Below are 17,269 nucleotides of genomic sequence, written 5' to 3' on the forward strand. Positions count from 1 at the left end.
TCTGCCCTGCCGGAGACAAAGGGACACCTTCCTCCTGGTGGTCAGGAAGGAGCAAGCCACTGGCTGGTCCTGAGGAGAAAGAAGGGTGGAAGATTCCAGAGCCAGCCCTGACAGGGCGGGAAAGTTGGCCAGCACTGAATCCACAACTAACCGGAAAGACAATTTTAAAACCCAGGCCAAGAAAACAGCAGGCAACTCTATAATCATTATGAAATGCTATGAATGCGTTATTGGGCAATCTACGAATAACAAATGAGAAATAATAAAGAATGCACTGATGGGCACGGTTGAACAAGTCATAAAGATCAACAGTTTCTCGTATATAAAAAATAAACAGTTGAAAATCTACAAGAAGAGGTAATGGGGCGCCTGGGTGCCTTAGTCCGTTAAGCGTCGGGACTCTTGATTTGGGCTCAGGTCATGATCTCACAGGTGGTGGGTTCGAGCCCTGCGCTGGGCTCTGTGCTGACAGTGTGGAGCCTGCTTCGGATTCTGTGTCTCCCTCTCTCTCTGCCCCTCCCCTGCTCACACTCATGCTCTCTCTCTCCAAATAAATAAAACATAAAAAAAAAAAAAAAAAAAAAGGAAAATCTCACTGAGCCTTGAGTTTTCTCACAAAGAAAATAAGTGTAACAGCCACTATCTCTCAGGCTGTAGTACAGGTGGCTGCTACGGTAGAGGTGCCTGGCACCAAGTTCTGCTCAAGACACAGATTTTATTCTCTAACCACATTTCTTTTTTTTTTTTTATTTAAAAAAATTTTTTTTTAAATTTTTTTTAACGTTTTTATTTATTTTTGAGACAGAGAGAGAGACAGAGCATGAACGGGGGACGGGCAGAGAGAGAGGGAGACACAGAACCGGAAGCAGGCTCCAGGCTCTGAGCCGTCAGCCCAGAGCCCGATGCGGGGCTCGAACTCACGGACCGCGAGATCATGACCTGAGCCGAAGTTGGATGCTTAACCGACTGAGCCACCCAGGCACCCCTCTAACCACATTTCTTAACCCGGCCCTGAGATATTCTCATTTCCCTCAACTGAAAAGTCTGCAGATCCTCAGAAAATGCTTCTTTAGAATCCTCCAGGGCTTCTCCCTCCCTGTGCAGAGTTTAGGTCATGGGCCTTGGAAATGAGGGTGGGGCAGAGGAAGGGTGGGTTTCCCAACCGGACATGGCCCACATCTCCCCTTCTACTGACTCAGATACTGGAGCTCACGAAAAGAAAAAAATAAATACACCAGAGGAACTTGAAGAGAGAGGAAGAGACCAGTCATCAGGAGAGATTCAGGAAGGGAGTGCTTATGAATGAAAAAGGAGTAGGGGCCACAGGAAAAGAATCCCTTTGGGAAGCAGTCAGACGTGGACTGGCCGGCAGCACGCTGAAGCTTGCTCCTCCGCTCCCATCAGTAACCAACACATTTTACCCACGAATGGCTCAAGGCCTCAGGGCTGATCCTGGGGTCTGCAGCTGGGGCTGCAGGGGGAAAGCACAGCGGGGGCGGCACCGGGAATTTTGGGGTGAAGCGGCCCCAACTCCATTCCTGACTCTGTCACCTCCTAAGTGGGTGGGCCCCCAACTTCTCATCTGTGGAACAGGTACAACACTATCTCCCTCTCAGGGTTGCCGGGATCGAATGGGACACACAGGACCCTGCCTGGCGTGACATGGGAACTCAAGGCACTCTTCAGAAACCTGTGTCAACCCTTTACGTCGGTGAATGCCATTTACTCGCTGACGATGAGGGATTTTGCCAAAACAAGTAGATTACCAAAGCAAAAGGTTGCACAATAACCTTCCACCTTGTGGCTAATTCTGATTTGAGAAGCTGTTACAACAGGCTTGGAGGCTGACCGAAGGACCTGGTAAGTCCCTCCATGCCCCAGCAACCCTGCTGCTAAATGGATTAGCTTCTGCCGGTTCATAGCCCAGTTCTCCTGCTCTTGGAAACCTGAGCCTGGGAACAGTCCGTGGGGCAAGAGGCTGAGTTCACTGCCATTCCACGGGAGGAAGTCGCACTTCTGACCACAACACTCCCATGGCCCCTGTCCTAGACCAAACAGCAAGGAGACTTGCCCAGAATCAGAATTTCTGCAGGGGCTTGAGCAAAGTCCCAGGCACCCTGAACGAGTAATTAGCAAAGACATAAGCAGAGTTGGACAAAACCAGAAAGGCTGAATCACCTTGATCTCTCCTCGTGGTCAGCAGCCCTGAGGTCCTGACCGATCTGTCTTTACTTCCCCTTCTGTGTGAAGACCTCTGGGCTGGGAGAATCCACTTCTAACCATCAGTGTGACACTGCAGAAAAGTGTCTGATTTGCAATCAGAGCAAAACCAAACTTGAATCTTTTCTCTGCTCCAGGCCAGCTGGGGGACCCTGAACCAGTCACTCTGCTTCTCTGAAATTTCTGCTTTCTCTTACAGAGTAAGGGGATTTGTTCATTAAAAAAAAAACCTCCAACACATATCGTGTACATCTGTTCAAAATTGTGAAAGACAGAAACATGAATAAAAAATAAGTTCCTCCATGCAAAAAGAATATGTTCACATTAAAAATTAAATCTCGGGGCGCCCAGGTGGCTCAGTCAGTTGGGTGTCCGACTTCGGCTCAGGTCATGATCTCCCGGTTCGTGGGTTCGAGCCCTGCATCAGGCTCTGTGCTGACTGCTCAGAGCCTGGAGCCTGCTTCGGATTCTGTGTCTTCCGCTCTCTCTGCCTCTCTCCCGCTGATGCTCTGTCTCTCTCTCTCTCTCTCTCTCTCAAAAAGGAATTAAATGTAAAAAAAATTTTTTTTAATTAAATCTCATTCTTTGACTAAGATTTTTCTCCCCAATTGCTAAAATAACAGTGCTGATTGTAGACAGGTAGCTTACAACAGAAAGGACTATGTCTGCTCGTGAACCCCCATCCCCAAAATGATGTATGTGGAAGTCCCTGGCACACCCAACTCACTCCCTAAATGGAGTTCTCTTCTCCTTCCTGGTCCTAGCTCCCAAACTGGGGTCCTGTGGAATTCAACAAAAACTCTTTAGAGAGGTCTGGCTGAACTCAAGCTGGCTCCTCTGGTCTGAACCAGCCGAGTCACATGTGGGGTGAGTCACACTCCTTCTTGCGAAGTCATTTGTGTTTCATTACATGATTTGCATACTGGTGAAACAGGTCGGTACTGTCCTCTTACTTCATTTCCATTGCTCTTGGGACTGCTCTGCTCAGAGTGAAAAGGAGGCTTTTGTCCCTCCTTATGTCCCAGCATATGCTCTCTTCCTGGAAGTCAGTCCAGATCACTGACACCCACAGGGAGAAACTTTCTCCCTCCTCTCAGTTCCTCCACGGCTCACGCCTGGCTCTGGTGCCTGTGCCTGGTGATTCGTCTACGTGGTGCAGAACGGGCATTTCTCTCTGGGAAGCTATTCAACTACTTTCAGGAGAAAAGAAGAATTTTTAGTCGACTTTTCTCCTCCTTGAGAAGGGAATCAGCTCTTGTTTTCTGTCACTATCAGGGGGAGAAACATACACTCCCCATTTGTCAAGCACGGTTTCAGACACAGTGCCGCGGCTTTAAACGGCCTCACCTGCAACTATCACAATCATCCTGTTGGGTAGATACCACCATTGTGCCCATTTTTCAGATGAAGAGATCAAGGCCAAAAGGCCCTGTCACTTGCTCAAGGTAACAAAGAGCCACGATTTACACTGAGTAAGATGTGTCTTTTTCTAAGACTGAGATCTAACCACAGAGCCTGGCTTCCTTTGAGGAAATTAGTGCTCTCCACACAAAGTAACGGTCTTTTATACTGGATTTGTCTTAGGAGAAAAGCAATTTGAGGGGACTACCCGCTTGTCGTGGACTTAAGGACAACCTACGGGGAACATCTGAACACTCCTGCTCCTTGAATTCACCAGTCACATACTTTTACAAGGCCCATGTCAAAGCACAAGTACACAGCTTTTGGAAGAGTCAGGGTATTAGAATCTCTGACCTGATCATAAGCTAAGGAGACCCTGTGAACTGAGTCAGTGAGCCTCAGAGTGGAGTTCACAGCCCTTCCCTTGGGGCTCCGTGCCTCAGTCCACCCGAATTGGGGACCTCATCCAACTGTTCTGAGACTCTACCTTTCAGGATTTCCACACCAAATATGAGGTCTCTTCGTGTCCTCAGGTGCTCACACAAGGTCTGGCTCAGAAACTGCTGGCTGGCTGAATGGATGGACAGATTGATGGATGGGCAGATGGACAGAAGGGTGGTTGGATGGATGGATGGATGTAGATGGGGGTGGGGAAGAGTTTGGAAAACATTTGGTACAGTGGTTTATTCCCCTTACAAACAGCCATCTTGTCCCTACAAGGGGTTTCACCAGAAACTCCCAGGATCCGTGGGCATGTCTCGTGGGCATACCAGACCCCACCACTCCAGGATTCTAAACACACTGAACAAAACCTCAATGACTAACAAGCACAGGCCAGGGAACATGGCGGTCAGAGGACGGCCGCTTCCCTGTTTCCTTGGTATCCGACAAACCCTTTGACACATCAACATTTCTCATGGGCACTGCAGCAAAGAGCCAGTGCATAAACAGTTCAGCAGAGAGGCAGCAGAGGCCTTCCTTACACCACATAGGTCCTTCACGATCTATCAATTCAGTGACGAGGAGAGGAACAAAATCTGCATGGAACAGAAAGAAGCATGGCCTGGGAATGTTGAAGACCTGAGATTGATTCATTCACTCACTCGTCAAATATTCATTGCAACTAAGTGTCAGACGCTGTTTGGGGCAGTGGGATACAAAATTGATTCATTCACTCACTCGTCAAATATTCATTGCAACTAAGTGTCAGACGCTGTTTGGGGCAGTGGGATACAAAAGTGAGTCAAGAGACAAAAACGTCTCCCTCATGAAGCTTACAATTTATCCGGCAGAGATAAACAAAGAAGCGAAGAATATATAGTATGTCAGATGGTGAGAAACTGGTCAGGGGAGGGGGGCAGGGATTAGGCTGCACAGGGGAGCCAGGGAGTATTGCAGAAAGGGGGCAGGAAAGGCTTCTCTGACCCTGAAAAAGGCAAGCGGCCAAGGTTCACGTTTGGGGAGGGGAGCGCAGCAATAAGGGAAAGGCCTCACCACCAACTTGCTGCCTGTTCTGGACTAGAGAAGGAGGAGCTGGGGTGGCTGGTCCCAAAGGTCCTCTCAGCTTTCACTGCGCCCTCCCGCCCCTGCTTCCTCCCCTACCAGCCACCCCAGCTAGACCGAAATGAAAACCTGCAGCCCCCAAACCATCGTCCCCCTTTTCCCCTGCACACGGGTGGTCCTTCCAATCTGCCCATCTTTACCCTATGGGAACCCTTCCCCAGCTCTGCCCTCCTCCACTCTGGGCTGGCTTGGGGTGCCATGACCCCGAGCTTCCATAAGATCCCACATCCGCCCCCCACCCCCACCCCATCACACAGTGTACCCAACCGCTGTCACTGTCTCCTTGCTCCCCTAGACTGAACTCCCCAGGGCTGTGACCACGACTTCCCCATGTCTATAATTCCACCCCCTAGCACGCTGTTTGGTGTATAACAGCCACCCACTGAATACGCGCTGAACGCCAAATGCCGAAACCATGTTGAGTCCCTGGAGGGCAGGGCCCACGTCCGATGCACGTCAGGGGCCCCGGGAGGTAGCAGGGTGCTGGCACAACACAAGAAACACCAGGTTGTCTGGTTGCTACATGGTTTAGTGCCTGTGCTGGTATAGGCGTTTTATCCAGAAAGCCAAGTTATCCTCAGTCCCCGACTGTGGAGGGTACAGGGCCAGTCCAGATGTGGTTCCCTGGGGTTGGGGCCAGGACTCCGGGCTAGGAAAGCTTCACATGCGCTATACATGCTGTGGGTTTTTCTTATTAGAATCTGCATTAATCACTAACATGCCTTAACCTCATCTGTAAGCTTCTATGCCCAGAGATAATTTGGTGTTTGGGGCATGGTTTTTCCAAGCTAACCATTTTACAAATCAAAACCTAATATGGAGTGTCCTTCAAAGCCATGGGAGGCTCTAGAGGGCAGCTGCCGTCAACAGGCCTAGAGTGCTTCCTGTCCGCCCCTCTCTTTGAATGCCAGGGCCATGAGGGCATAAGTTTGCCCCCGAGGGCTTCCCATCTTCCCTTGCAGAGTTTAGGGTAGTTCAAACATCTTTCAAAGAGAGCCACAGAGATTGAGAAGTAAGTAGATGCCATCTAATTCCACTCTTTCATAGGACAGCTGGAGAACGTGGGACCTGAAGAAGTGAAGTGGCGAAAACCCGGCGAAATACACTATTGTCTCTACTTTACAGAGGAATACACCGAGGCTTCAAAGCTCAGTGAGCAATGCCTGGTTCCAGAGCTAGTAACCGCCAGGGCAGAATCTTCCAGGTCTGTCTGACCTTGAGGGCAAACGCCATCAATGCTGCCGACACCCAGCTGGTTCAAAGGCGATTTTCCCCCAAGGCCCCAAGGAAGCTGCCCTGGGGGGGGGGGGAGGCCAGGGTCTCCTGTGGTCTCATTTGCCCAGCTCCAGTACTTTGGGAAGCTCCACATCCCTGGGGGATGGGTCTGAGGGCTGCTCTGGCCGACTACAGCATTTCCCACTGACCCTGACGGGCAGCCGTGGTGTTCTAACTTGCTTTAGAAACCTCTGCAAATTGAACATAGAGAGGGTTGAGACTTCGGTATGACATCACATAGAGGAAGAGCCCTGGGAATGAGCACTGTCCTCCTTGGAATTTAGCCTCAGAGGTTGCCTTAGGACAAGATAACCTCAGAGCTAAAAATGGAGCTATGTGTTTCCATGTTGTGTATGTGGGTGTCTGCGAGTTGTGTCTGTTTGCAAGGGTCCTTCAACGTGTGATGTGCGCATGGCTGTGTGTGCATGTGTAGCAGGATGCGAGGGACGTGAAGGACTAAGGACGCTCTTCTCTTCCTCCCTCCCTCCTTCCCTTCCTTCTTTCCAGGAGAACATAAAGGCACTGTAATTTTTTTCCTCCCTCAGAGATGCAAATAAACACCCAGTCTGAACTACCCCTTACTCCTCACCCCTGCAGAGATCTCCAGCTGTAATCATCCTGGTGGTGGAGGGTGGGGGCGAGGGGGGCATCTCATCCATTAAGGCAGCTCTGAAGAAAGGCGGGTCGCCTTCAGGTGAAATTGAAATTAGGGTCGGGAGCTTATATTCTTTAACTTTATCCCGACGAGGTTGGTTTTGGGTTTGGAGTGCAGTATCATGAAAGGAACAGGCAGCGATCCTGGTGGCATCGAGACCAGCCTTCAAATCTCTTTTCTGCCTCTTACAGGAGGTAGAACTTTTATGGTTTTTAATGCTTACTTATTTTGAGACAGAGACAGAGTGCGAGTGGGGGAGGGGCAGGGAGAGAGGGAGACGCGGAATCCGAAGCAGGCTCCGGGTTCTGAGCCGTCAGCACAGAGCCCAATGCGGGGCTCAAACTCACGAAACGTGAGATCATGGCCTGAGCCAAAGTCAGAAGCTTAACCGACTGGGCCACCCAGGTGCCCCTGGAGGTAGAACTTTTATTACTAAACTTCTTAGCGTCAGGTTGGTTGGTTTGTTTTCAGCTTAAAACGGGGTAATCAAAACGCATCTCATTGAGTTATTGAACCAGTGTGGGAGAGAGAGCTTGGCCCGGCACACACAAGGCACCAGAAACGGGTCAGCACCTTTATCTTTTGGGCGGCCATAGAGCACACAGTGCACACAGTTGGTTTCAAAATTACCCAGTATTTTTCTCTTGGAAGAAAATGAGAAAAATGAACAGAGACCCACTCCTCCAAGCACCTTTGCAAAACACTGAAATTACATTTGTAAAATTGCTTCCAGACCTGGGTAGAATACAAAAAAAAAAAAAAAAAAAAACGAAATAGGAAACGAATGATCTTCGCGACATTAGCTTTCTAAAAGCCAAGCGAAAGCAAAACAACAACAAATGAAGAATGGAGGGAGTGTGATTCGTGTATAAACAAAATCCATGTTTGAGGTTTTCATAGGTTGGGGCCCACCTTTCAGCTCCGCATCCCAGGTAACGGGAAGCCGGGAGGCCTCCAGGCTTGGAAAGGATTGTTTTGGGAGGAGGGGGGAAACAAAACAAAAAAAACCTTCTGCTAGGTTTTCCAAATCCTAATTATGTTTTTTAAATAAGTCAAAATCAAAACGTTCTTTTGCAAACAGCTTTTGCTCCCCTGAGCTATGTCTGACCTCTCAGCGCCTTCTCGCTCTGCATCAAAGGGGCCGAAAGCAGGAAGTGCCTTGGCACAGGGGCCTCATTCAAGGGGAGAGGAGAGGCAGGGGACCGTTTTTTAACTCGCAAAGAGAAACAGACCAGCTGCTGTCTGTGCAGCAGCTGGGGAAGAACCGGGCACTCACCTGTCCCTTCCCAGCACCTCTAGGAAGTCGGGGCAGAAAGGGCCACAGGGGTTCAGATCATGGCCCTACCACTAGCTGAGGGACCCCCCAACATGCCGCTTAGCCTCCCTGGGTCTTAGTTTCTGGCTCCAAGCAGTGGGGATACACATTTCATACTTCGCCATGCTGTCATGAGGTGACATGTGCTCATGGAGCAGAAGTATTCTGAAAAATTTGAAATCATTCTGTGTAGTCGGATATTGATGATTTTTAAAGCCTTTCCATCAGCGGGGTATGGAAGAAGCCTGGCATGGTGAATACTAGGAATTTGATGACAGGGTTTGCATTTGAGCAACAGTTCTAGTGCCTGTCAATTCTGACAGTTGACTTGAATTCTCGGAGCCTTATTTAGTAATCCTTTCCCACAACGGAGACAGTAGTACCAGGGTACCTGGAAGGGTCAACTGAGTAAACAGACGGTCAGAAGACAGTACTCATTACCATAAAATATTACACAAGTGTCTTTATCACTTTATAATTTCAAAAAGGGCACACAAGCCTTATCAAGCAGCCATGATCAATATTATTTTTATTTGACAAATGGGAAAAGCCTAGAAAGGAAAACAACTTCTAACGCTGTGGCAGAGCTCAAAATGGAACTTAACTTTTCTAGCTAACTTCTTTTTCAAGGATTTCACAATGGGGTCTATCCCTAACCATTCTGAGGGCTCTCTGCACAGAAGAGATTTAAGCTGGGGCTCAATAGTACACTCCACTGGAATCAGAAGGAAGGTACTTACCACCAAATACAGCATAGTGTACATGGAGAAGGAGGCGTGGCCAGAGAAGAAGGACTTCCTGCAAGAGCAAGAGAGGGCCATGAGAGGGCCATATGCACATCCCTGACACATGTCTGCCTGTCCGTCTTCTCTCCCTAGACCATGACCTTGAGACCAGCACTGTCTTGTTTGGTTTTGCCACCTTGGCAGTCCATGGGACATGTTTTCTAGAACCTAGCAGGCACCCATGAATGAATAAGCAAAAGAATGAATGAATGAATGAATGAATGAATGAATGAGTGGACTTACCAGTATTCTACCATAATTGCTTATTTACCTATGCATCTAAATCAACTGACCCCGAGTTCCTTAAGGATGGGGACTATGCCTCATTCACCCACTGAAACCAAAGCCCAGCACTGAGCCTGGCACCTCATGTCGCAGGCGCCTTCGCAAGTGCTCCCTGAGCTGCCCGTGTCAAAGTAGGCACGCTGTGGCCACGGCAGGTGGTGACTCACCTGGCCTCTTGGACTTTGCTGTCGTCCCCTCTGCATTTGTAGTTTTGGATGTAGCCCTCAGAGCAGTTGATCTGGCTGAAATCGGGGTTGCAGACGTTCAAGAAGTGAGGACGCAGGCGCCCAATGGAGACTTTGGCAATGTCGGTGAAGGACTGGCTGATGGCACAGCCGAAGAGGAAGCAGCCCACCTGCTTGTAGAGGGCTGCCACATAGGGATTCTGAATCGCTGGCCGGGACTTCTCCTTCAGGTAGTAGATACGGTAGAACTCCCCAGTGATGATCTGAAAGGAAGCCAACGGGGGGAATTAGGTGGTCTCAAGACCCGTCATCAAAGTGGACACTGTAAAGGTTATTTCATGGCTCGAGAGAACGTTCAGTACGTAATCGCAGGCTATAATCTAGAAAAATCCCAGTTTTCTATTTAAGAAATATACAGACAGAAATACGCAGGAGAAGAAAGAGCAAAGTGCTAATAACGTGGTCATTTTCTCCTTTTTAAAAAAAGTCCCACCAGAAATATACAACTAAATATATTTATATATAAACACATATGATATGTAACAATATAAATATTATGGATAATATGTAAAAAATATAAATATTATATATAATATAAATTATATACATATTTTTTTAAACAAAGAAAGAGACAAGGACCCAGATACGAAAAAAAAAAAAATAGATGAAGAATCAAGGACATGGTCAAGGGTGGCCAGGATGTCAGAGGATCTGAGCAAATGTCAGGATTCTGAGCTTTTGAGTAAGGGATCCCAGCCTTGTGTCAACACTGAGCCGTGGTGGGGGCTTCTATAGGAGGGTGGATGCCTAAGACCATGTCCTGGGTGTGAGTCCCAGCTCTGCCACCTGCCCAGTGTCCTTCAGCAATGACTTAACCTCTCCGAGCTTCAGTCTCCTTCTCCTTGAGAGGAGGCTGCAGGCCTTTGCAGAGTTGTTGGCTTCAATCTGGTAACACGGATGGGAAACGACCTGGGTTGTAGAAAGGGATTCTTTCATTTTCCTTTGTAGAGGAATGCTGTGATGAAAAGAATACTGCTCTACAAACCAAGGAGCTTTTTTTTTTTTTTTTAAATAGAATCCAGTTAACTATTAAGCATTGTCTTTAGTTGGCATGTTTCTTTAGCTGTCTTTATTTATTTACTTTTTTATATTTATTTTTGAGAGAGAGAGAGAGAGAGAGAATGAAGGAAAGGCTGAGAGAGAGGGAGAAAGAGAGAATCCACTGACAGCACAGAGCCCAACACAGGGCTGGATCCTAGGAACCCTGAGACCATGACCTGAGCTGAAATCAAGAGTCTGACTTAACAGACTGAGCCACCCAGGCGCCCCCAAACCAAGGAACTTTTAACACAATGCCCTTCAGTGTTTGCAAATTTCCAAGTCTCAGCACATTGTCTCCCATCTCCTCAATCGTAAAGGGCAGCCAATGAGTCTGGATGTTCATACCCTTTCTCCATCCCACCTTGTTTACTCCTAATACTTAGGGGAGGTTTGTCACTCCAGGAAAAATTATTTATTACCTACTGCATACTAGGTATTGCTTTCATACACTTCATTTCATGAACTGCCTACAATAATCATGAGTTAGGTACGGTGGGAGCTCAAAATCAAGTCACACTGCCTGGTTTTATATTAGGAGTGGGGGGCCAGCCTGCTCTCTGTAAGGCAAATGCCCTTGATGCCTACACAGCAGAGGACCAATCCCACTTTGGTGATGCCCCACCACACAGCCTGCTGCTCTTGTCTTAACTCCATAGCACAGCCCCGGCCGCTTCCTGATTGCAACCACAGTCCAGGGAGAGTGATGTTCAACTCATCACACACCACAAAGCTCCTTTCACAATTCCTCCTAGGGCAGGGTGACGAGCCATACTTGCTGCTTCAGGGAACAGACAGCGTGTTCACAACCGCAAGGGAAGCAATAGACTGACATATCCGGGCACTCCTTTTCAACGTCTCCCATTATTTTTTTTTTTTTTACCGCTGGGGAAGGGGTCAACGCAGGGGATCTGATCCAAGTTCTCAAGGGCTCCCACGTCTAGCAGGAGGATGGCCAGGTGGCAGGGAGATGCCAGCCGGGCCCAGGGGCCAGCCGGTGTGGCAGCGAGAACAGCCACCAGCACTGCTAACGTTTACACAACGATTCTGTGTTTATAAATACCTGATTACTTCTAAGTGCTACACCTTGGTTCCCACATCACACTGAGTGTGATTCTACAATAAAGAGAGACGGTCAAAGGCCAGTCCAATGCAAAGTCCTGGCTTAGGCATTCCCTGAGGGGCAGGACGAGTACCTGCTCTGGCAGAGGTGCTCAGACTACTGATTGAATGAATGGACGGATGGAAACAGGACCACAGTTTTCGCAGTTGTTTTATTGCAAAATTGGAAATATCCTCTAAATATTACCAAAAGCCCTTTGAGAACATGTTGCAGAGATTAAAATCTGAGAAGCACAGCAAGTCAGAAATGAAAGGGTCCCCTATAGACGGAAGAAACCGAGGTCCAAATTAACTCGCAACTGAAGATTGGACCCAGGTGTTCTAGCTCCCCGCCCAGCGTTCTTTCCTACGATTCCTGGTCTAACTCCCCTTTGAACCTGTTTATACTTTTACCCTGTGTAACCTTACAGGCTAACAAGTTCCAGATGTTCACTACCACCGTCATGCTCTTTCTTCTTCATTTATAAATGATGCTCACATGACTTTGGATGCAGGGAGAAGAAAACTACAGTAGGAGTCGGTAGCCAGCGTTCTCTACTCACTGAGCGAGTCTCTACTCACTGAGTGAACCTGAGATAAGCCAGTTTCTCCATTGAGGAGACTAGACTCCGTAATTTATCACTTCCTCATTGCAATGACATTTTCTTGTTTTTGAAAGGGGGGGAGGGGTGCAAGTGAGCGACGGGCAGAGAGAGAGGGAGTGAGAGAGCGAGAAGCGGGGCTCACCTGAAGCAGGGCACGAGCTTACCAGAAGCGGGGCTTGAACTCACCTGAGGTGGGACTCGAACTCACAAACCGTGAGATCATGACCCGAACCAAAATCAGATGCTTAACGACTGAGACACCCAGGCGCCCATACAATGACATTTATTTTCAACTCTCCCATACTACCTTCACCACGACCCTCCTAACCAAGCAAAGGTAATCAGCAGTAGCAGAGGTAAGGTACTCCCTCCGAGATGATGCCACGGGCACAGAGCAGAACCAAGGCCCCGTGCACAATCCCCGCCCTTGGACGGCTCCTGAGTTCCTTGAACCATACCGCGGCCACAAATGAAGAAACTCTAAGCTGGCCTGGTTTGAGCCCGATTTCCTATTTGATGCTGAAAAAGAACACGTAGCTTTTCACTGCAAATCAGCATCTCTTACACAAATCTACGGATTAATCTCAGGGGATTCACCGCTGTGCTTGAGTCACTTTAGGGAGAAAAGGTTTGGTTACAACTCAAGGACTCATTTCAGTGCTAACATCCCTTCATTTGAAAACTTTGGGTTCGGTGCCACAGTGTCTCACACAGTTAAAATGCTTCCTCCTCTCACTGGAGGAGAAAGAGGTAAAGAAGGCATTTCGTGGCACCTCAGATTCCTCAAAACGATGCTAATAACGGCAGCAATCTTTTACATTTCTTTCGTACTTTTTGGTTTCATTTGATCTGTGGCTCTGTGAAGTTATACCCATTCTACAGCTGGGAATGGTAAGGCACTGAGGGAGAGTCACTAACCTGAAGGTTCTGAGGCTTCTAAGTGACAGAGCTAAAAGGAGAGCCCAGATATTTAAGTTCAAAGACTCACAACACACTGTATTGAGAGAATTTTTTATTACAGATCTTCCTCAACCTATGATGGCATTACGTCCCGATAAACGCATCCTAAGTGGAAAATATCGTAAGTCAGAAATGCATTGAACACGCCTAACCTACTAAACATCATAGCTTCGCCTGGCCTACCTTAAATGTGCTCAGAACACTTTCGTTGGCTTACATTTGGGCACAATCACTACCAAAGAGTCTATTTTACAATAAAGTGTAGAACAGCTCACATAATTTATTAAATATTGCACTGACAGTGAAAACCAGAACAGTTGCACGGGCACAGAATGATGTGAAGAGTACAGGCTGTTTACCCTCGTGCTGGCAAGGCCGACTGGGAGCCGTGGCTCACTGCCGGTGCCCAGCACCGTGGATCACTAACCCAGGAAAAAAAAAAAAATCAAAATTCAAAATCAAAGTGTGGTTTCTACTGAATGGGTATTGCTTGTGCACCCCCATAAAGTCGAAAAATCGTAAGTCAAACCCTCCTAAGTTGGGGATCAGCCGTATTTCTATTGTTACTAAAAACGATCTCCACGGCCCAACAGCAACTGCGTATTTTCAAGGACAGGGCCAGGCTGAAGCCATTTAGCAGACACATGACTCCAGGACCACATGGCTTCTGGGGCAGCCCTGACAGATCTTACAGTTAATGAGCAACAAATTATGTATTTTCTCTATCCCCTTGTACAGAAGGGTCGGGGAGTCGACAACACAGCCATAAATCATCATTATGAACCAGCCGGACTTGGCTTCTTGTAATCCTAACCCTTAAAAGGCCATTTAATGAAATTCGGGCTGTGAAAGGCGGCCCGAATACCTCACCTCTGCCGAAGAGGCGAAGGCTTAAATTGTTCTCCGACACGTTACACACCTAACGCCGGAGTTCCAGATTTACTGCTTTCGGACTTTATTCATTACTCACAATGTTTTTATTCCCGGGTAATAAAATAAGCTCTTCCCTCCCCCTACAAAGGCTCTGTCCCCACCGCCAGACTCCAGCCCCTGGAGCCCTCATTTCTGCTTCAGTCAGCAAGGCTGTGATATGTAAATTTCACTACTGAGAAAAATGCCTTCAATGTTGATCCCTTTCTGAAACAGCAAGCAACAGATTCCGGGGGTAATGGCAAGCTGCCAGGCAGCAGAGGAGAATTCTCCCCTACCTTTCTTTTAAAGCACTTGGCACAGAATCTGGAAACTAATAAAGCGGGGAAGCATCGCAATTAAAGCTACAAGGAGACAGAAAACGACCAGCGCTTGCCCCCCGACCACGGTGACGGTTTGTCCCCAACTCCAAGACAGCTCCTCTCCGCCTCTTCTTTCTGGTGTAAAAGACCTCAACTGTCCACATATTCACCAATATCGGAAGTGTTCCAGAGAGGAAATCTGCAGAGCACTGACTTTTTGAAAAAGAGAGAGCACAGGGTGGTCAAAGCAGCACTGACTTTGGAGCCAGAAAAACCTCAGCCTGAATCGCACATCTTACGTTAGGCAAGTGACTTCGCCTCTCTGGGCTTAGGGCTCCTCCTCTATGAAAATAACGTCAATAACATCTACCGGTAGGATTACCAAGGGACGCAAGAAGGTGGTATGTCAAAAGCCTAGAGCTCTCTTATAATTTTTTTCTCTTCCCCTTAGGGAAGAGGAAACAAAACATTAACAAATACTTGTAGAAAATCTTTTCTTTCTTTTTTTTAAGTTTATTTATTTATTTTGAGAGAGACAGAGACAGCATGAGTGGGGGAGGGACAGAGAGAGAGAAGCAGAGGCTCTGTGATGCCAGGGCAGAGCCTGACACGGGGCTCGAACTCACGAAACCGTGAGATCATGACCTGAGATGAAGTTGGACGCTCAACCGACGGAGCCACCCAGGCGACCTGAAAATATCTTCTCTAAGATACTTTCAAAAGCTCCTTGGAAAAGCACATTCCAAAGTGAAGAGTGTGGAAGTACTACCCCTCCAGAGTAGAACCAGAAAACATGTGTATGGATATGTTGGCTTTGACCACTTTATCCACAGGATGTCTTTTTCAGGGGGACAAAGCAGAAGTCTCAACCTAGGGCAGCAAGGGAAAGCCTAGTGCATTGTTCGTGTCATCTGTCACATGCCACTCTGTAAGTTATCCCAAGAAAAGTCAGACTTTTGCACAGCATCCCAACAAACACCTCTTTTAGAGACTGAGAACTCATCTTCTTCCCCTGCCGAGTTTGAAGGACAAACTTCCTTATTTTTTGACCTGCTTGGATAATAATATTCGCCTAGCACTTTATAGCTTACAAAGCATTTTCACAACTACTGCATTATCTGCTTCTCCCAACATCCTATTACTGAATTATTATTAACACCTTATAAGTGAGTATGGGGAAGGCCGGGGAGGCCAGGGAATCACCCTTAGAAATCAGGCAATGGCAGAACTGTCACTGCAGCCTGGACTCCTCATTCTAGCTCCTGGGTCCTGTCCGATAGCGTCAAGCTGGCTTTCTCTTAGATGTCCCAGCAGGCGGCAGGGTCTGTGTTTCCAGTGAGACAGGTGCTCCTAGAACACCCGGGAAGGTCAGGTAATCTTGTCAAACGCTTGCCCACCTCAGTCCCTGCTAGCCACAGAGGGCCAACCTGTTCTTTCACATCTCAGTTATGCAGACTAGTGAACTTCTTTCCATCCAGAAGAATAGATTCATTCAACAAACACTGGATGATGGACAATAAAGAAGGGAGAGTCATTTTTTTCAGTCCCCAGCGAAAGGAAAAAGGTAATGTTATTTGGATCCCGCTTCGCGGGACGGAGACAGAAGTGTGGCTGGATTTTCTCTGAAGCTGGATGCTCCATCCAGGACAACAAAATGCAGTATCTTTAATGACTAGAAATAAATGATGAGAAATTTAATCTTCACTGCTTCTCCTGCTTGGGTGGAAGAGTAGTGCCTCGCAGACTGGGAAAAGCACTGAGGACATAGTTCTGTCCAAGGCCACCAGTGGAGTTTCTGGACTCCGTGGCTAAGCCAACACTCCAATATCTAGAATACAGACAGCAAAGAGGCCAGAGAGAGGTCACAGAAGCTAGCTATGGCGGAAATCAGCTGTGGCTGCCCTAAGCCCAGAAGCTTTAGGAAGAAGGCAGTCTGAAGTGCAAAGCATCGTAGGGGCGCCTGGGTGGCTCAGTCGGTTAAGCATCCAACTTCAGCTCAGGTTATGATCTCACAGTTGATGAGTTCGAGCCCCATGTCGGGCTCTGTGCTGACAGCTCAGAGCTTGGAGCCTGCTTCGGATTCTGTGTCTCCCTCTCTCTCTGCCCCTCCCCTGCTCACGCCGTCTCTGTCTCTCAAAAATAAATAAATGTAAAAAAAAACAAAAACAAAAACTTGAAGTGCGAAGCATCGTCATTTTCCCAAAAGTCAGGGACTCAAAGCCACGGGTGTCCTAGATGGCTAGCTCTGCCTGTCCGCGTAAGGGTCTCCTGAATGTTTTTTCTGTAGCACTGCCTGCTGCCCATCTCATGCTCTTTTTTGACACCGAATCCCCTGAACTTCCTGAATATCGCACCACCATGCTTTTCTTCCTATTTCTCAAATGCGTTTCTCCTTCCAGAGGCTCCCCTTCAGGGTTCTCCCAGATAAACGTGGGTCTTCCTGGGGTTGAAGCCTTGCCTTTCTGCCCTGATCTCTGCTGCTTCAATAGTTCCAGTTATTACCTCTGTGAAGACGTCCATCAAAAGGGCACTTCCCTCTCTCTCTTCCCCCCCTCACCCCAGCTCTACTTTCAGCTTACCCCTTACCCC

The 17,269-nt window shown here is 47.9% G+C and overlaps 1 protein-coding gene across 2 annotated transcripts in view; it reads right to left on the reverse strand.

Moving 5' to 3' along the window:
- Positions 1-17,269, reverse strand: part of PLPP3 (phospholipid phosphatase 3) — an 86,246-nt gene that overhangs the window by 16,627 nt on the left and 52,350 nt on the right. For both annotated transcript variants that reach the window (XM_027059085.2, XM_027059083.2), the window contains exons 3-4: positions 9,667-9,947; positions 9,170-9,227 (exon numbers count right to left, since the gene is read on the reverse strand). In XM_027059085.2, the coding sequence (XP_026914886.1) occupies positions 9,170-9,227; positions 9,667-9,947 (339 nt within the window). The remainder of the gene's footprint in view (positions 1-9,169; positions 9,228-9,666; positions 9,948-17,269) is intronic.

The sequence above is a fragment of the Acinonyx jubatus genome, chromosome C1, assembly GCF_027475565.1.
Source record: "Acinonyx jubatus isolate Ajub_Pintada_27869175 chromosome C1, VMU_Ajub_asm_v1.0, whole genome shotgun sequence".
Taxonomy (NCBI): domain Eukaryota; kingdom Metazoa; phylum Chordata; class Mammalia; order Carnivora; family Felidae; genus Acinonyx; species Acinonyx jubatus.